This window comes from Zootoca vivipara, chromosome 2 (assembly GCF_963506605.1).
Source record: "Zootoca vivipara chromosome 2, rZooViv1.1, whole genome shotgun sequence".
Lineage (NCBI taxonomy): Eukaryota > Metazoa > Chordata > Lepidosauria > Squamata > Lacertidae > Zootoca > Zootoca vivipara.
This window is the reverse complement of record NC_083277.1, coordinates 9858391-9878798: the sequence shown is the minus strand read 5'-3', so window position 1 is coordinate 9878798 and position 20408 is coordinate 9858391. Positions and strand designations below refer to the sequence as shown.

Sequence of the window (20408 nt, the reverse complement as noted above, 5' to 3'; positions counted from 1 at the left end):
TGGTTTCTCTTTAAGGTTTCCAAACTCAAAAGAGAGCAGGGCAATTAAAGGCACAGAAGTCCTGTCCTCTATTGAGTCTGGCAACCCTATTCCTGTGTGGAATATATTGTCCCACAGCAACAAAACAGGTCAGTCTTTCCTCACACCTGAATACTGATGGCAGGTGAACATTATACTTTCAAAGCACATGACTTACCCCAATGAATTATGGGACAAGTTGTTTAAGGGTGCTGGGAATTGTAGCTCTGTGAGGGTGAAGCGCCTATTTCTAAGAATCTTTGAGGCAAGCCCTGCACAATAGTAGTAGTAGTAGTAGTAGTAGTAGTAGTAATTCATTAGTTATACCCCTTCATTAATATCCTTCTGGTGGCTTCCAGAAGGATATTAAAATGCAACAATCTATTAAACATTAAAAGCTTCCCTAAACAGGGCTGCCTTCAGATGTACCTGTTGTTGTTGTTGCTGCTGCTGCTGCTGTTTTGTTTATACTCCACCCATCTAACTGGGTTGTCCCAGCCACTCTGGGCAGCTTCCAACAAATATAAAAGCTTAATAAAACATCAAACATTAAAGACCTCCCTATACAGGTCTGTTAAGCTATTTATCTCCTTGGCATCTGATGGGAGGGTGTTCCACAGGGTGGGCGCCACTACCGAGAAGGCCCTCTGCATTGAATTTGCTTTAAATGTATGCTGTGGATTTGCCCTATGCTCTGTTGACTGAGGGTAGTCTAGAATAGATTCTAGGTTTTTTTTCCAGAGCGGGAGGTCTTTAACAAGAAACCTGATTTTCTAAAAGACCAAGCTTTTTTCAATAAGGAAAGTGACAGGAAAACGCACTTGTTCCGATGCAGCAGCATCTCTCCTCGATGCAAACAATGAATGTATGTTCATAAAAGAGCTGATGCCATCTAATTAACCCTGCAATAAACAGGTTATCTCAAAATGGGAGGAGAGTTGTGGTTTTTTTTTTAAAAAAAAATCCGTCTGCATGGGAAACATCTGCAGTATATGGTCCTTCACCGCTCTCCTAGGTGGGCAGTTAGCATAATTTTGCTAGATTGTGTAGTTTGTCCACCCCACCTGCCAGTTTAATACGTGCAAGAGATATTACGTTGGGAGTATCCCATCCCATGATTAATGACCTTGGAGTGCTGTTAGGCTTTTTCTTGGCAGCTGCAGCCCAGATTATGTAGTCCACCCCAGGTGTGAGGAATTTCAATTTCTCTCTCTCTCTCTCTCTCTGTTTGTGTGTGTGTGTGTGTGTGTGTGTGGCAAGTAATTAAGCAATTAAGCAACCAAGCCTCGAAAAACCTATAAGGCCCCTGGGATTCGAGGCTACAGTGGGGGTTCCCAGCAGCTGAAAGAAGACATTGCTTGCTTGGTATGGTATATTCTTATGTATGATTTGCCTGCTGTTTAATAAATCTTGAGACTTCTTAGAACTGTAGAGTTGTAAGGTATCCTGACAATCATCTAGTCCAACCTCCTGCAATGCAGGAATATGCAGCTGTCCCATACAGGGATTGAACCTGCAACCTTAGCATTATCATCACTTGTGTCTTGTATTCTCTCTGTATCCAAGAGAAAGAAGCCCCTTGCCTTTGGCAAGACACTGTCCAAGCTGTTTCTTAATTATTATTTTTTTTGGGGGGGGGAGAGTTGGTAGAAATAAAGAACAACAAAAGTTGACTTCTTCCTCAAGTATATATCATGTGACTAAACAGATACTTATTTTCTACTCTTATATCTTTCCTGTAGGGAGTATCCCCACCATCCAAGACTACCCTCTTGGGGAATGTTCTCAAGAGCTCAAGGCCTCAGAACTGCACTTAAAACTACCTACCTGTTGTAACTAACAGGATTTTCCAAGAGAATAAGGGGGGGGGGAACTGAGGGTCAAAAATGGAGATAAGCTGTGAAGACCTGGGAAAGGGTCCAGGCATTGCCCACTTTGAAGAGTTTTCAAGAGGGGCAGCACCACAAAATGTTAACTGGCAAACCCAGGAGTGGCCGCCACAGCAGAGGGTGAGCCAATCTGAAGAATTCCTGAAGAACCTCCAGCCCCCAAAGCTGATTCTGGAGAATCCAGGATTGACAGAGCCCATATTGTGGGACGATGATCCTGAAGGGTTCCTGGTCTCCTTTGAGAAAGTTGCCGAAGCTTGTCGATGGCCGAGAGAAGAGTGGGCAGCCCGGCTGGTGCCGGCCCTTAGCGGAGAAGCAGCAAGAGCCTTTAGAAAGCTGGCTGCTGGCGACAGAGAGGACTATGGGAAAGTGAAGGCTGCCATCTTGCAAGGGGATGCGATCAAAATGGAGGTCCAGCGCCAGCGCTTCAGGCAGTTCCGCTTCCAGGAGGTGGAAGACCCGCAGTGGGCATATGGCCGGCTCCATGAGCTTTGTCATCAGTGGTTGAAGCCAGAGAAACGCACAAAGGAGCAGATCCTGGATCTGGTGGTCCTGGAGCAGTTCCTGGCCATCCTGCCCCAGGAAACCCAGAAGAGGATGGAGAAATGTAGCCCAAAAGCCTGTGCCCAGGCATTGGCCCTGGCAGAAGACCTCCTGAGGAACCATCAAGAGGCCAAGATGTGGAGTCTGGAGGTGAGATTTGCATGATGTGAAAACTTAATGGCCTGTCTGTTTGAAGCCAGCGCAGAGGGGTGATGCGGGTTGCCAACTGCTGAGAAAAGAGGCCTGCCTTGCTCTTGTGCTGTTAATATAGGCTTGATCTACAGCAGAGGTTCCCAAACTGGTCCATGGACCACCAGTCTCCATAAGCTTCGTTCAGGCACAATAGGAATGGAGAAACCTCATGGGAATGCAAAACATGTTTTTTTAAAAAATAAAAATTAAACATTTTTATTGAAAGTTCAAAAGTACATAATTATACGTGCACTAAACATGGTGAGACGTAAATAAAAGAGAGAAAGCGAAAAAGAGAAACAGAACCTGTGTAGAAGGTAAAATAAAAGAGGGGGAGGGGGAACCCAAAACTGTGTATTTTGCAAGGTTATTGTACTTCACCAATTCTTAACCTATTACAGTAGCTGTAAGAATGAATTCCAAACATCATTGAATTTGTCCATGGCAAGTCTGCATTTATATGCAGATTGTTCACATGTTGCAAGTTTGTATAATAAATCTTCAATCCAATCGTAGAAGGGAACTGCATCTTAATAAGGGGGGGGGTTAGGGAGGGGGAAAATCTCACAATAGCCCAATGCTGACTTCTTTTGTGGGGCGGGGGAGGCTAGAAATTAAACAAAATAAGATCAAGGCCATTTTGCTGGTGCCACCACTGGGGGCTGCAAAGTTGGTACTGTTAAGATGGTGCAGAGAAAGGCTATGATAAAGTATCCTTTTTGTAGAATTCCCTCCCTTCTTGCGAGGTATGTCTGTGTCCTTCATTCGGGTGAAATCTTGAAAACATTCCTGTTTACCTAGGTATTTGGTGGGTGAAAACCACTGTTCCTGGCACACCTGAGATCACTGTTTTGAAATTGTAGAATCATAGAATTGTAGATTTGTAGAAGGGACACCAAGGGTCATCTAGTCCAACCCCCTGTAATGCAGGGTTCCTGCCCAAAGCTGTCCCTGGGTGGGCTTGAACCACCAGCCTTCCGGTTAACAGCCAGGTGCACTGACCCATTGTGCCACAAATGTTTTAACTGTTTTTAGGATTTTTTTGAAATACAGTAGTTTTCTCTTTATATGTTTCCCCCTCTGGGCTCCTTTAGGAAGAAGGGCAGGATTTAAATTGAAGGAAGGAAACAATAAAGTAAATAAATAGTTTCAAAAGTGATATACAGCTCACTTCAAGTGAGTCAGGCCATTGTCTCCTGCTCTGGCCAGCAGCAGCCCTTTCCCGCTACCTGATCCTTTTAAAGAACAAAACTAAAATGGAGACCTAGCTTGGGATCTTCTGCATGCAGAGCACCTGTCCTCCCACTGAACTGCACTCCCCTCAACATTAAGCCACTTCCAGAGCGGCGTCCCCAAGGAAACAGGAGTTCAGAAGTTGAGTATGGCCTCCGTCCCTAATGTTTCTGTTTCATTCCACTTTATGGGATGCAATTTTCCTTGCTGTTTCAGGAGCCGTTGCAGAAGATGACCCAGAGTTTATTGAGAGCAGAGAAGATGGCGGCCCACTCCCCTGAGAGAGAGATCTGCAAGGAAGCCAAGCAGCAGGGGGATGGTGGTGCCACGCTTCTGTGTAAGGGTTAAGTGACTTGCCAGAGGCCAGCTGAGCAATGGGGCAGGCAGGTGGCTGAGGCAGGCCTTTCTATGCCTGCCTCACCCCCCTTTGACCCCAACAGCTGCCACTGCTGATAGAAGTAAGCGTGCAGACAGAAAGGGAGGGGGTGAAGGGGAGAAACATGAGCAGCAATTGAGGGATCTTGGGACTGGACAAACTGGGAGGGGAGGGAGGAGTTTGGGGTGAAATATGAGGGGAGGGGATTGGTAATGGGGCAGGGAGTTGGCCGGTGGTCTGGAATTTTTGATGTTGCTGAGCGAGCTCTTTTTGTTGTGCAGAAGAGGACAAAATAGGTAGTGCTAACACAACTCCTCTGCCGGTCCAAGCAGCCCATTAGATTTGGCTGTTGTGCAGGGCGTCCACTAGTGGAATGGCTGTTGTGATCTGTGGCTACCACAAGTGGATCTCCTCCTGTGTGTGTCCAAACTCTCTGATACTTGTACACCGCTTTGATTATGTTTTGAGAAGGGATGGATCATGGAAATGACTGGGAAAAAAATGATGATACAAATGTTGCTTCTGAAAACATAACCTGTTCTTGTCTCTTACAGCCAGCAGAACAACATCGCAAAGTGTCTCTGTTCCCTTGCATTGCCCTGATGGATCAGAGTTGGCAGAAGGTGTCTTGGATGAGGTGGGTTCATGTGTTAGGTGTCCTGATGTCTCCCCTCTTCCTGCGGGCTCCTGAATCTTCCTTTGCATCAAGAAGTCTGTGTGTTTTTTGAAATGGGCAGCTTTTTTCTGTCACCTTGCTGCCAAATTCAGAAGCTGCCATCTTTCTCATTTTAGTTTATCCTATTCCTTACCGATTTGCCCAAAATGACCATGGAGGCCTGCCCAGCCTAATGAAGCCCATGGGCTGAGGTTTGCCAATGCTGCACTAACCCAAGGAGGAAGAGGGGGCGGGGGGAGTGCACTGCCCCTGGCAGCGCGATTCCGGTGGACACACCCCTAGCCCCTCCCCTGCCTGCTCCCCCCCCCCCGGGTGCCAGAGCATGATGCTTCGCCACTGGGTTGTTCAACAAACTATTGGTTGTCCTGCAAACAACAGTTTGTTTCTCCAAACTGTGTTTTAAAGTACTGGTGCCACTTTGCTAAAAACCTTAGTTTCTGTAGGAAGCAGATGCGTATGTGATAGTGAGGGACCTAAGGGGCTAGATTTAAGGGATTTAAGTGGCAGGAAGGGAGATTTTGGTTGGACATGAGGAGAAACATTTTGATGGTAAGAATTGCTGGAGATCTTCAGTCCGAAACTTGAGAACTCTAGCTCTGAATCTCCTGCATCGAGCAGGAAATTAGACTGGTTGGCTAAGAAGGTCTTTTCCTGGTCACATTCATGCCATATATAATGATCTCTGGCAATCAAGCAGCCTAACAAGCAGCAACGACTCCCCGTCAGTTTTATGTAAGTTTATTTACAAGAAGAAACACATCCAGAGCCTGGTCTTCCTGACTGCTCTCATTAACAGTAGTTGCTCAATCTGTCTCATCGTCCCTTCCCCAACAAGAACGCCAAGATCGAGCCATTCTTCTTCTTCCCTTCCGTTGTTCTCTGAGCTTCTCCCATCTTTTAGTATGGGGACTGAACGGCTGGCTTGTCTCCTCCCCAATCCCAGAAGACAAAGACTCAGACTCTGGCTTATCTGATGGTTGCCTGGCAACGCTCTGGCTGACTTCCAACTCTTCCTCTTCCTCTAGTTGGGAGCTAACAACTTCTTCCCTGGGAAGGAGCGGGGCTGGGCTGTCCTCTCTAAACTCTGACAAACAGCTCTCATCTGCAGAGTCGGCCCGTTGTTCCTTTAGCTCAGTTTCTGAGGCCAACTCTTCTGCTGTGCTCCGGGCGGGGAGGGAGCACATTCTTGACACCATACATTTAAAAGCACCTGCCAAGGAATCCTGGGAACTGCTGCTTACTCCTCATACAGTTACAATTCCCAGCACCCATAACAAACAACAGTGTGTCCAGGTTTCTTTGGAGGGAAGGAATTAGCTTTAAATGTATGGCATGAACGTGACCTGTCTACAGTTCTGTATTCAGAGCAGGAAACCCTCTTGTAGTTTCAGGGTACAGTTGATTTGATGAGTGCAACTGTCTTGTTGGATACAGCAGAGAAGGCTGTGCTCAATTCCATTCAGAGCACTCTGTACTGGAAAGTTTTGGAGGAGGAGGATGAGACCGCTGCTTTCTCAGGTAAATATATCAAGCATATGTACACTGCTGTCACACCACAAGCGGATTGGATTTGTCTGACATCCATATTTCTCCCAGTTGTGAGACAAACTCCTCTTTTCTCCCCATTCATCAATTGTGTCTCCAACCTGTAGGAGGACCAGTGGTCTTCCCCAGCCTGGTTGGACAAGAAAAAGTAGTATTTGTTCCAAACTCTGAGCATAAAGATACATTCCCAGGTAAGACTCTCTCAGGTAAGGGTTATCACAGAGACTTCATAGTTACATCCTGGTGGCGATGAGTACCCGGTACATAGGCAACAGCCTGAAACCACATTAGTGTCTTGCCCCCATCTAATCCAATACTATCTGCTCTGACTTGCAGCAGGTCTTCAGCGTCTAAAACACAGAGAAGGTCCTTTCCCATCCCCCTGCTTCTCGAGATCCTTTATTACCGTAGTTAGAGAGAGCAGAGTCTGAGATGGAGATATTGGCTGTGTTTGTACTTCCAGTAATCTTGTTAGGGGGATAGTGGACCCTATTATTCCCATATTACAGGAGAAGAATGTAAGAAAGAGAGCCCTGCATGATCAAATCCTGCACCCTAGCCCAGCACCTTATTTCCCCCACTATGTCTCTTGGAAAATTACAAGCAGGACCATGAGCAGAGGAAACCACCTCATATGATTCCCAGCAACTAATACCCAGATGCAACACTGCTGATATTGACATTACCATCATGACTAGATATAAGAACAGTTCTGCTAGATTAGGCCTAAGAACCATCTAGTCCAGTATATTTTTCTGGCAGTGGCCAAGCAGATGCCCATGAGAATCCCATGAGCAGGACCTGACCAACTGGCATATTTTCTCTGGACAGCAGATATTGAGGCTGGCTGTTCAGGGTTTGCCCAAGGCCAGGCAGTAAGTCTGTGCCAGAGAGTTAAGAATGAACTCTCGCCCTCCTGCTTCTAAGCTCAATTCTCTTTACAGTGCAGGACTGGCTCTTGTATAAAATAGCAATGATCCCCCCCTGTGTTTTCTCACCTTCATGACAGGCAGGAGCATGAACAGGAAGGAAACTGAAAATTATCAGCAAGGAAGCCCCAAGCGACAAGGCCCATCTGTGATCCGATCAGGAGAACCCCAGGACACTGTTCCTTTGAGTCCTGGTGTTTCCCTGAGTCCTGGAGTGATGTGGCATCAAATGAGTGGCCGAGGGACGAAGCAGGGGGAGCCAACTCTGCATGGTATGAGCCAGGAGTTTGCAGAAGGAATCGCAGATCTACCACAAGAGAAAAAACTCCGGCGCGGGTACAGAACTTGCTCCTCCAACCTCGCTCAGCAAAGGGAGATTCACACGCAGGAAAGACCTTACCAGTGCTTTGAGTGCAAGAAAACCTTCTGTGGGGTACATGCCCTTTCTGGCCACCTGAGAATCCACAAGACCAAGATGGATCCCAGAGGCAAGAAGCGACTGCTTGCCAGGGCATCTCTCACCAAAGGTCAGAGATTACTTTGAGGCTGCAGCTATGACCAGACAATAGACTCGTGGAAACCTGCTTTGTTGGGGTTTTTTGCTGGGGGGGGGGGTCCAGCAACTGGTAAAGGTAAAAGTAAAGGGACCCCTGACCATTAGGTCCAGTCGTGACTGACTCTGGGGTTGCGGCGCTCATCTCGCGTTATTAGCCGAGGGAGCCGGCGTGCAGCTTCCAGGGCATGTGGCCAGCATGACAAAGCCGCTTCTGGCGAACCAGAGCAGCACACGGAAACGCTGTTGACCTTCCCGCTGTAGCGGTACCTATTTATCTACTTGCACTTTGACGTGCTTTCGAACTGCTAGGTTGGCAGGAGCTGGGACCGAGCAACGGGAGCTCACCCCATTGTGGGGATTCAAACTGCCAACCTTCTGATCGGCAAGCCCTAGGCTCTGTGGTTTAACCCACAGCGCCACCCGCGTCCAGCAACTGGAGCTGAGTGCAAAACAATGCTTCCTCAGAACAGCTGCTGGGGACTTAATTGCAACTTTGATTTCAGATTTGACCACTAATGAGGCAAATCCAGTTGCCCAGTTTTCCTTGTATTATATACATTTGTTAAGTTACTCTTTAATTTTATGAAACAGTACACGGAACAGTAAAATGTTTCCCCTATTATGCCCTTTCAGAAGCGACTTGGTAGGTGGGGCAGAGTTGCTATGCCAGCTTCCCAGCATGTGGGTTACTGCTGCTTACCAGACGATAGATGAATGAAGAGGTTGGCATGGTGCAAACACACCAGCAGAGAGAGCCAGACCAGTGCTCCTGCCAGTGCCTTTGCACCACACTGACCTTTCCCCTCTCCCTCCTGGTAAGCAACAGCAATCCACCTGCCAGGAAGTTATAATAATGGATTTGCCCCACCCAGCACAACACATCTATATAAGTTTCATTCTCTGTGTTGAAGAATTAAGCAAACTAATTCAACTTTCTCTCCATCCCTGTAGGAAATGAGGGGCTAAGTAAGTTCAGGGTGGAGACTCCTCAGCAGGAAAGGAATGAGAGAGAGGGTGTATCTAATGGAAGGAGAGCAGAATTTCCTCAAAGTAAGATGACACTGGCTCAAGAACCAGAATGGGAACCTGAAGGGCAGCAGGGAAAGAAGATGGTGAAGACACAAAATGAGCCCATCAAGCTCTTAGAAGGCCGCAAGTCCACAAAGGAAACAGTGGCACACATGTGGGTGCAAAAATTGTCGTACTCCTCCCAGCCTGGGACTGTGTGCCCCAGCACACCGGGATTTGTAATCCAGGAAACTCCTCCTACAGAGAAGGCACCCTATCAATGTCCCTCGTGTGGCAAAACCTTCATGAACAAGGTCCGTCTTGAAGATCATCATAGGGTCCATATAGGAGATGACTTATGGATGCCCACTGTGTGGGGGAAAGTTTCGCTGGAGAATCTGCATGTTCAAACATTTGTGGATCCATAGTGGGGAGAAAACGTTCACATGTACTGAGTGTGGTAAAAGCTTTCGTTGGAAAACCGGGTTGAGAACACACCGCACTCGCACAAGGAATTGTTCAAAACTAAACTTGATTTAGATTGAACATGGTATCGGGTGTAGGGTCTATGGGCATGGCTGTGCCAAAATGGCCTTGTGAGCCAAATTAGGGAGGTCTGATGGGCCTAAATTTGCCCGTGGCCTGGTGGTTCCCTACTCCTGCTTTCATTGTTTCATTGGCCATCAGAGATTCCACACAGGAAAGAAAGCCTATGAATGCTTTGAGTGAGGAAAAAGCTTATAGTGGGAAGTTGTAGATATTAAACCTCTGACTGTAAAATTTGATGGGTGCAGGAGAGATAGAGAGCATCGCTTGTTTCCCCAACACCACTCTGTCATTTCCCCCTACCTGAATCTGACTTCACTTCTTGCAATGGTGAGAGTGATGGGTTGCTTGGGTGTGGAGGCTTGTAATCTGTAAACCCAGACCTGTACTTCTATATGAAGACATACTGCTTTTCACCCATTTTCTCTTTCTTCCTGGTTGTTTCTCTGAAGAACGTTTTGTAGAACTTTCCTCTTGCAGAAGGGCTACATTCTGGGGGTGGTGCATGTATACAAAAACACTCATACGCAAACCACCCTCTTGGAACTGCCCCCGTGAGACCATCCTTACCTTCCAAGGAAGGGCAGAGAGTTTTTAAGCTCTCCAGCTTGCTTACCAACCCAGTGAGCAAGCTTGGGGATCCGATGGGTCTGTCTGAGTTCCTGCAAGAGCCTCCCAGAGCCTGGTAAGCAAGACAAAGCTTAAAAGCTTCTTCACGCCAGGAAAGCCCAGCACAAAACGAGCTTTAAAGCTCTTCTCTTCACATGCAATTAATTTGGGCAATTTCAACTGGATGGATTTCAACTGCACAAGGATGAAATCCTCCAATTTGTGAGCAAGATGCATATGGTACTGTAATTGACATTTGAATCTATGAATAGTCAAGCTGGTGTCATCAAAATAGCGTGGGACTCCAAGTCTCATCAGCCACAGCCAACAGACATGGCCAATGGACAGGGATGATGGAAGTTGTAGTTCAACAAAAAGTGGAAGGCACCACTTTGCTATCCCTGCTCTAACCAAAAAGGAAAATAGACCTTGTTACACACCCAGAAGAGTCAATAGAGAGGCTCTATAATAACCTATTCTGATACATGTGCAGATAGATATGCAAAGTTATGTGTGCTCTGTTAAAATGTGACAGCTGGCGGCCAAGGAGGAATTGTTGAATTACTTTTTGTCTATTAAAAATGGCTTTGAAGTTTCAAAATCAGTGGAGTGACTTCTTTTACTTAACCTCTTATACTTACAAGCTAATTCTGAAGCCCCACTGATCGTAATGTGACTTATATTTTTCAGTAAAGACATGCTTAGGTTTGCAATCCAAGGTGCCAGTTTTTACTAGTTAAGCCTTAAAACGTTCTAGGTCTTAGTTAGGATGCCCATATGAAACTCGGCTAAATCAATTCCTACAAAACAACAAGTGAGACTTTTCAACTTCTATAAGTCAGACTGGTCTCAGCAACAAGCAGGAACTTTTCTGTTTTGGCCCCCAGGATCTGTGGTGCTCTTTGACCTAATGGTCAGGGGTCCCTTTACCTTTTACCTTCCCCTTGCCACTTCCTGGGTTTTTTTATGGAACTCAACAACTCGGGTGCTTCAGAACGCGCCTTCTGTTGCCAGGCCCTTGCGCCCGGGCCAGGTAGATAATGTGGCCCTGTTTTTAACCCTTTTGTTACTTTTTTCATTTTACTGATTGTGAATATGCTAACCGAGGCCCCCTTTGAATTCGGAGGCCCGCGCCAAGTGGCTGATATGACCCCCCCTCCTTCTGTCTGGGCCTGTCTGTTGCTACGGGGCTGTGGGGCTTCACTATTTGACCCCCCCCCCGGTCGGGATTTTTAAAGTGGTTCTCTGGGTCCCAGGGCGCATCATCACCCCCAATCCTTAATCTAAATATATAGAAATGTTCACGATGCATGCGCAGGGGCCAATGTATGGAGATACAGGGGGGAGGGGACAACAAAGGGCTCAGTCAAAAGTAAATACTGGGAAATGGAACCCAGAAACTGACAGTTCCTTCTCCAAGGGTGGCGGCCAATGTAGGAAGATACCAGGGGTAGGGGCCAACACTCCCCAGGGACAACAGAGGGCTCAAACAAAAGTGCATGCTGGGAAATAGAACCCAGAACCTAACAGTTCCTTCTCCAAGGGTGGGGGCCAAGGTATGGAGATACATAGGGGAGGGGCCAACAATCCCCAGGGACAACAGAAGGCTCAGACAAAAGTGCATGCTGGGAAATAGAACCTATAAGCTGACAGTTCCTTTTCGAAGGGTGGGGGCCAAGGTATGGAGATACAGGGGGGAGGGGCCAACACTCCCCAGGGACAACACAGGGGGACTTGGATGAGCCGGGGTGGAGGGAGGAGAGGCAGAATATGTCATGGATTCGGGGGGGGGGGGGGGAATCACAGGAAAGAACCACAGCAACATGTGGCCGGGTCAGCTAGGACGTCAGGGAAAGGGGAGGTACAGGAGACATTTACATATAGGTAAACAGGATTAACATAAGGCAATGACATATAACGACCCAAGGTATTGATAGGCAAGTACAGGTAAGTATTGAGAGGGGACCCTTGAGCACCCCGCAGGGGAAGAACAATGAGGCCCAGGTGTGGACAGTTTATCGCTTGGGAGAGTCTGGAGGCAACTGGAAGACAGGGTATTCAATCTGGATGGTCCAGTGATTATCTGCTGGGGCACCACCTTGCCTACGTGACCCCTCGCTTATGAGATTATGGCTGAGTCCAGTGGCCCTGAGAGTTCTTGACCAGAGTTACAAAATGCTGTTGGGGGGGGGGGGAGAGAAGATCCGTCAAAGCAATGAATTTCTATGATTTTATTAAACCGCTGGGGCTTTTCTAACATGAACCGCTACGGTCTAGACGGCATGTAAGGTTTCGATGAGCTGTCAGTTCATTGATCTCCTGTCATCACCTCGTCAGGGCTTCACTCAAGCCTGCAGAGCTGAGCTAAGCTGATTCTGCAGGCTGAATGCATTTCCCTGATTGGTTAAGACGGAGCCTTATTCGAATACAGGGTTCATTCATGTATCTGAAGAAGTGTGCATGCACACGAAAGCTCATACCAAAATAAAAACTTAGTTGGTCTTTAAGGTGCTAGTGAAGGAATTTTTTTATTTTGCTTCGACTCAGACCAACACGGCTGCCTACCTGTAACTAGGGTTCATTCATGGATACAGGGTATCGCTCATTTAGAAATATTCATTTATTCATTTATTTATTAAATATTCATTTAGAAATATTCGACACAGAGTCGAATGCAGATGAAAAGGAAGGGAAGCCCACCTTTATTTAACGGGGTTTGTTCTGGTGCGGCTCTAGGGTGTTTGTGTTTGCGTAATACTGGAATAAGGGTGCAGGGTCGGACGGGTCCCCTTGAGGGCATTTATACCATTCTCAATCCCTAAAGTTCTGTTTAGCGGGAACTTCTCAATCCCTAAAGTCCCCCCCCCCCCCCGTCCTTTCCCCTATCACGCTCTATGTTGGGATTTCATCTTACAATTGCAGCAATCTCTTCCATCCATTCTGCTGGTAATTTGACATATAGTTTTTGAATCACAATGCCTTTCCTTATTGACTTGACTGGTGTTTTGTTTCAATGCAGCTTCCTTCTGTTATGGAAATTACCAGGGGGGGCACATCTTTGTAGTTGTTAAATGTTATAAATATGATGCATGTGTGTATCATTTTGACGTGACAGCTCAGGGAAGTTACCTAGCTTAAAAATCATATAAAATCAACTCCTTTGCCAGTTCCCTCCATTCCAACCCTTTTTTTCCCCTTGAAAAAGGGACTCTGGTAACTCTGGTCAAGGACTCTCAAATCACTCAGTTCCCTGCCATGAAATGGCAAGCGAGAAGTCACGTCTGCACATTCAGACAGGTCACGTAGGCAGGAAGGGACCCCAGCAGGTAATAGCTGGGCGATTTGAGAGATCACTGGCCAAATGCTTCCCTCCGGAATCGCCCAGGTGAAAGAGGAATCGCCCAGGTGAAAGACTATGTAAACCCGGACCTTATTGTTCTTTCTCTGTGGGTGCTCAAGAAGTTCCTCCCGGTACTTATCCCACATTTTGCTTCTGCCCTGAGCGTTAACCTTGTTTACCCTTATGCTAATGTTGTGTAGACCTCCCCTTTTCTGACGTTTTAGCTATGTAACAGTGATGGAATGATTATGCTTTCAAACAGTATTCTTTGTCAGCATATAGCACCTGCACTCAGAGATCTGCACTGGCTGGGAATTTGCTAATGGGCCAAATTGAATGTGTTGTTAGTATATAAACCCCTTAACTTGGGACTGGTTAACCTACAAAATCTCCTTACCCAATTTACACCCACTCTTACCACTTCAGTCAGCGGAATGGGCACTTCCATGTGCCACAAAATACCTGTTCCACCTACACTTTGGAACTCCCTGCCTATTGAGATCAAGCAGGTGGCTTCACTGTGCTCCCTTCAGTGCCTGCTAAAAACAGATTTGTTAGGCAAGCCTACCAAAATATTTAGAAAGTGTTAATCTGTTTTTAGGTTTGCTTGTTTGTTTTACAATCAAGCAGTGTATGAATTTTACGAAATAAATAAGAAACTACTGGTGGAACTGTGGGGAACTCTTAACTTGTCTTCCCTTGCCTGCAAGCCTAAAACTGCAAAAAGGGGTATTCCAGCACCTTTAGGGCTTAACAGCTTAATAATAATAATAATAATAATTCATTTTAAGGACAGAAGCTTCTTTAGACCACATCATCAAATGCAAATTGCTATTTGCGATGGGGCTGTGTTGTTCAGTGGCCAGAGCATCTGCTTTGCATGCAGAAGGTCTGTTTCTGTTCCTGGCATCTCCAGGAAAGGGAGGTCAAGGAAACTCTCTCGCCTGAAATTCTGGAGAACCTCTGCTGCCAATCAGTGCATGCAATAGTGGGCTGGATGGGTCCAATGGATGAAGGCACCTTCCCATCTTGCAATTTAATCAAAAAGACACAGAGAGACATTTAATCAGCTTCATCTGAACCGGCGGTGGGGACGCGATTTCCCCTCCTCCCTCCGTTCAAAAAGGGACCGGAAATAGAGGAAGAGGCGCGTGTTTGTTGCAGCCTCCTCCCTGCCTTTTGCCTCCCTCCTCCTTAAAAAGCGTGGCAACCCGATCCGGCCTTAAATGCAGCTTTCCCGGGAAAGTAAAGCTTGCAAACCCCAACCACCCCCGCTAAGGTTTGGCCTGATCCGGTCTGCAACCCCTCCTCCTGTCCCAGAGTGATGGAGAGAGAAAGTATTGCTGGAAAGGGTTAAACTCAGATTCCTGGAGGAACTGGGAAATTTGAGAAGGGAGGTGGAACTGGAAGTGGTGTAATAGTTCTCACTCTCTTGCTCCCTCCCCTTCTCTTTCCTGCTTTGTTGAGAGGGACGGATGCCTGCTTTTGAATGGCTGCGAGAGAGAGGTGAGTTTTAAAGGGGCAGATTTGGGCGAAATGTGGTGGGAGCTGGTGCAGATCAGAGAAAATGGAGCAAGGAAGAGTTGCTTGCATTCCTCGTCCGGGCTGCGTGCGGAGCGACTGGGAAAGTTGGGCTTCCAACTAGGTTCGGGGGTGGGTGGGTGCGTAGGAAGCCCCCACTGCATCCCCGCACCTTTTGAACTTGTGGCAATGGTCGATTTGCAGGTTTGGAAACAACAACATGCGCAGAGTGGCGTGGCAGGGTCTGATTTGGGAACACCGTCTTATGATTTAGAAGCTGTTACCCCCTCCCCCCCAAAAAAATCATCATTGAAGTGGGGGCTCCTCTCTCTGTGGTTCAAAAGGCCACACCAACATTATTGTCCCTCCTTTTCCTTCAAGGAGTGCAAGGCGCTGCACATGGTTCTTCCCTCTTCATTTCATCCCCACAACAACCTTGTGAGGTAGGTTAGGATGAGAGATTGGCCCAGGGTCACCCCAGTGAGCTTCATGACTGAGTGGGGATTTGAACCCTGATCTCCCTAGTCCGACACTGTAACACAGGCACCCCCAAACTCGGCCCTCCAGATGTTTTGGGACTACAACTCCCATCACCCCTAGCCAACAGGACCAATGGTCAGGAATGATGGGAATTGTAGTCCCAAAACATCTGGAGGGCCGAGTTTGGGGGTGCCTGCTCTAACCACTGCTACTCCAGGGGAAAGAGTGTACAGCAGGGGTGGGGAACCTTTTCCCAGCCCGTGGCCCGCATTCCCTTCCAGGCAGCCTTCGGAGGGCCATATGCCGGTTGTAGGAGATGGGGGAAAGACAAAAACAGGCACTGTTTGTGGGAAAAGGTGGTTGGAATAACCAATATAAATGTATGGGAGTTGTAGTCCATCAACATCAGGGAGGGGGAATTTGAGTCTGAGACTGAGCAGGCTTCTGTTTCCCCAGCTTCTGGGACTCGAGTGCATGTTGTAAATGGCACTATAAATTCAAAGCACTATGATGATCACTTTAAACTGCCATGGCTTCCCTTCCCAGAGAATCCTGGGAGCTGTAGTTTGTTGAAGGAGCTGGGAGCGGTTCAGAGAGACCCCAATTCCCCTCACAGACCTACAATTCTTAGAGTTCCCTGGAAAGAGGGATTGATAGTTCAACCACTATGGCAATTGTGGTGTTTTAAATTTTATGGTTCCACAATTTGCCAAAATGGCTCCTTCTTTATGCCCTTTGGTGTTTTGTTCTTTTTCTTCTCCGCAGGGACCGGTCCCACTTGCCGTTCAGAAAGACACCCAGGGGTACCGTCAGAGACAGTCTCTGCAAAATGCTGTAGGGTCTCCTCCTTGAACAGAACCTGTCTGTATAGCCACAGGCCCGAAACAAAAATTTGACATTACGAGTGTGGGATATTTGTCCCAATCCCCCCCACACAGAGGACACCAAAAATCCAAGATGGAGGAGAGGTTAGAACCCGCAGGCCAAGCACCACCGCATGTTGTCACGATGGCATGCCTGAAGGAGTTACCGGGCCAGGCAGTGCTGCAAAATGGCAAGCAGCAGCTTGAGGATGGGCTACCCCAGGAATGGGCAACCCAGTGTCAGGAGTTCCTGAAGGCCCTGGACTCTCATCGCCTAGGATGGGGAAGCCCACCACGGTCAAAGCTTGGGCCGTGGGACGATGCCAAGGCCTTTCTGGCTTCCTTTGAGCAAGTGGCTGAAGCTTGCCAATGGCCTCGAGAAGAGTGGGCGGCGCGTCTCCTGCCTGCTCTCAGCGGAGAAGCCAAGCAGGCCTTTAGCGGCCTAGAAGCTGCCGAGAGGGAGGACTACGGGAAGGTGAAGGCGGCCATCTTGCGAGGGGAAGCCAGCAGAATGGAGGCGCTGCGGCAGCACTTCAGGCAGTTCCGCTACCAAGAAGTCGAGGACCCGCGAAGGGTCTATGGGCAGCTCCAGGAGCTCTGCCACCAGTGGCTGAAGCCGGAGAGGCGTAGCAAGGAGCAGATCCTGGAGCTGCTGATCCTGGAGCAGTTCCTGGCCATCTTGCCCCAGGAAATGCAGAGTAGGATCAGGGCCTGGGACCCGGAGACCAGCACCCAGACGGTGGCAGAGGAGTTCCTGATGAGGAGTTCTCAAGAGGCCAAGGCTTGGAAATGGCAGGTGAGGTTTTAATGCATGTCACCGTTTAATTCATGTGTGGGGAAACTGTTAGCCTTCTAGATGCTTCTGAAGTGCAACTCCCATCGTCTCCGGCCATCGGCCATGATGGGAGTTGGAGTCCAATGGCAGCTGAAGGACCACAGGCTCCCCACCCCTGCGCTACTTGGACGGCTCCTGGGTTTTAAAATAATTGAATGAGGCCCCATCTGCACTGTACTTTTAAAGCAGTCTTGTACCACTTTAAGCCATCATGGCTCCCCCCCCCCCCAGTGAACCTTGGGAACTGTTTGTTGAGGGCGCTGACCCTATTCCCCTCACGGAGCGACAGTTGGCCTTGGTCTAGTATACCTGAAGGAGCGTCTCCACCTCCATCATTCTGCCCGGACACTGAGGTCCAGCACCGAGGGCCTTCTGGCGGTTCCCTCGTTGCGAGAAGCCAAGTTGCAGGGAACTAGGCGGAGGGCCTTCTCGGTGGTGGCGCCTACCCTGTGGAACGCCCTCCCAACAGATGTCAAAGAGGAAAACAACTACCAGACTTTTAGAAGACATCTGAAGGCAGCCCTGTTTAGGGAGGCTTTAAATGTTTAATACATTACTGTGTTTTATTTTTGTTGGAAGCCGCCCAGAGTGGCTGGGGAAACCCAGCCAGATGGGTGGGGTATAAATAATAATAATAATAATAATAATAATAATAATAATAATAATAATAATAATAAATAATTCCCAGCATTCCATGGGAAGAGAGCCTGACAGTTAAAGTCACCTGGAAATTGTAGGTGCATGAGGGGAATAGCGGGGTCTTCAAACAACTTTTCCTGCTTCAGTAACGTTCAATTGCCAGTGTTCAACTAAAATTCAACGGCTAGTCAGGCCTGCTTTTGCATACAGAAGTCTCTTCTAGTCTTTCACCTCAGGCAGCAAAATAACTTGCGCCGGCACATGGGGCATCCATGACGGGAGAGGTGGAAGTAGCAGGGAGGAGAACAGCCACTTCCCCCCCCCCCCAAACAAACCATAATTCCCTGGTTCCCAGTTTTCAACTAAAAAGAAGAACAGAGAAAGGTTTTGTGAATGCCATCTATCTATCTATCATCTATCTATAATTTTTTATTACATTTTCTGTTTTACAATTTAAATTATCAGTGACTTCCCTTCTTCTCTTTCCATGGTTCATTTTTCATACCATAAATCCCTGCATAGTTTATATAAACTAAACCATTCAGTATTCCATTATTACATCCATCGAAACTTATTTACACTGTTGAATTTATCTTAATGCTGCCAACGTTTTCAAGTGAACACAATTCCCCCCATATATTCAATAAACCTTTTCCCAATCTGCTCTAAAGGTATGTTCGTCTTGTTGTCTTATTCTATATGCTAAGTCTGCAAACTGCACATAATCTGTCAAGTTGCCATTCTTCTTTGGTTGGGACCTAGCTCCTTTTCAATTTTTGGGCTAACAAAACACGGGCCGCAGTAGTGGCATACATAAATAATCTTTTTTGACACCTGGGGATTTCTGTCTGAATTATCCCCATCAAAAAGGACTGTTTTTTTTGGGGGGGGGGGTAAAGTACTTTAAAGCATTTTTTTCAATTCATTTTTGATTATTTCCCAATGCTCTTTTACCCTTTTACAAGTCCATCACATATGAAAGAATGTTCTCCTTGCATCTCCAGCACTTATCTGATTCAGTCTTATATACGGTATCTTAACTAGCCTACTCAGAGTTAAATACCATCTGTAAATCATTTTTGAGTAGTTCTCCTTCAAAGAATGCCTAAAGAAGCCAGGCTGGCTATCTAAAGAACTTTTGACTGAGTTAAGATTTAAAAGGGATATGTACAAAAAATGGAAAAGGGGGGAAATCTCCAGAGAGGAATTCAAACATATAGCCAGCACGTGTAGAGACAAAGTCAGAAAAGCTAAAGCACAGAATGAACTCAGGCTCGCCAGAGAGGTTAAAAGCAACAAAAAGGGCTTTTATGGGTATGTCCGTAGCAAAAGGAAAAACAAGGAAACAGTGGGGTCACTCAGAGGAGAAGATGGTGAAATGCAAACAGGGGACAGAGAAAGGGCAGAACTCCTCAATGCCTTCTTTGCCTCAGTCTTCTCCAAGAAAGAAAACAACGCCCGACCTGAAGAATATGGAGCAGATGATTCAGCAGGGGAAACACAGCCCAGAATAAGTAAGGAGGTAGTACAAGAATACTTGGCTAGTTTAGATGTATTCAAGTCTCCAGGGCCAGATGAACTACATCCAAGAGTATTAAAAGAACTGGCAGAGGTGATTTCAGAACCACTGGCAATAATCTTTGAAAATTCCTGGAGAACAGGCGAAGTTCCAGCAGACTGGAGGAGGGCAAATGTTGTCCCTATTTTCAAAAAGGGGAAAAGAGAGGACCCAAACAATTACCGCCCAGTCAGCCTGACATCAATACCAGGAAAGATTCTAGAGCAGATCATTAAGCAAACAGTCTGTGAGCACCTAGAAAGAAACTCTGTGATCACTAAAAGTCAGCATGGGTTCCTGAAAAATAAGTCATGTCAGACTAATCTGATCTCATTTTTTGACAGAATTACAAGCCTGGTAGATGAAGGGAACGCTGTGGATGTAGCCTATCTTGATTTCAGCAAGGCCTTTGACAAGGTGCCCCATGATATTCTTGTAAAGAAGCTGGTAAAATGTGGGCTAGACAATGCTACCATTCAGTGGATTTGTAGCTGGATTACTGACCGAACCCAAAGGGTGCTCATCAATGGCTCCTCCTCATCCTGGAGAGTAGTGACTAGTGGGGTGCCACAGGGTTCTGTCTTGGGCCCAGTCTTGTTCAACATCTTTATCAATGACTTGGATGATGGGCTTGAGGGAATCCTGAGCAAGTTTGCAGATGACACCAAGTTGGGAGGGGTGGCTAACACCCCAGAGGACAGGATCACACTTCAGAATGACCTTAACAGATTAGACAACTGGGCCAAAGCAAACAAGATGAATTTTAACAAGGAGAAATGTAAAGTGCTACACTTGGGCAAAAAAAATGAAAGGCACAGATACAGGATGGGAGACACCTGGCTTGAGAGCAGTACATGTGAAAAGGATCTAGGAGTTTTGGTTGACCACAAACTTGACATGAGTCAGCAGTGTGATGCAGCAGCTAAAAAAGCCAATGCAATTCTGGGCTGCATCAATAGGAGTATAGCATCTAGATCAAGGGAAGTAATAGTACCACTGTATTCTGCTCTGGTCAGACCTCACCTGGAGTATTGTGTCCAGTTCTGGGCACC

At 47.1% G+C, this 20408-nt stretch overlaps 2 protein-coding genes across 2 annotated transcripts in view; both read left to right on the top strand.

Moving 5' to 3' along the window:
- The first annotated feature begins 1822 nt into the window (after positions 1-1822).
- LOC118080243 (zinc finger protein 449-like) lies at positions 1823-10800 on the top strand. Its single transcript, XM_035105183.2, has 7 exons — positions 1823-2600; positions 4092-4212; positions 4806-4888; positions 6313-6445; positions 6580-6663; positions 7482-7928; positions 8909-10800. The coding sequence occupies exons 1-7, from the start codon at positions 1905-1907 to the stop codon at positions 9391-9393; spliced, it is 2049 nt and encodes a 682-aa protein (XP_034961074.2). The 5' UTR covers positions 1823-1904; the 3' UTR covers positions 9394-10800.
- A 3853-nt stretch (positions 10801-14653) lies between these two features.
- LOC118081199 (zinc finger protein 271) overlaps positions 14654-20408 on the top strand; it is an 85124-nt gene continuing 79369 nt past the window's right edge. The window contains exons 1-2 of the mRNA XM_035107507.2: positions 14654-14966; positions 16227-17120. Coding sequence (XP_034963398.2) covers positions 16419-17120 — 702 coding nt within the window. The 5' untranslated portion in view covers positions 14654-14966; positions 16227-16418. The remainder of the gene's footprint in view (positions 14967-16226; positions 17121-20408) is intronic.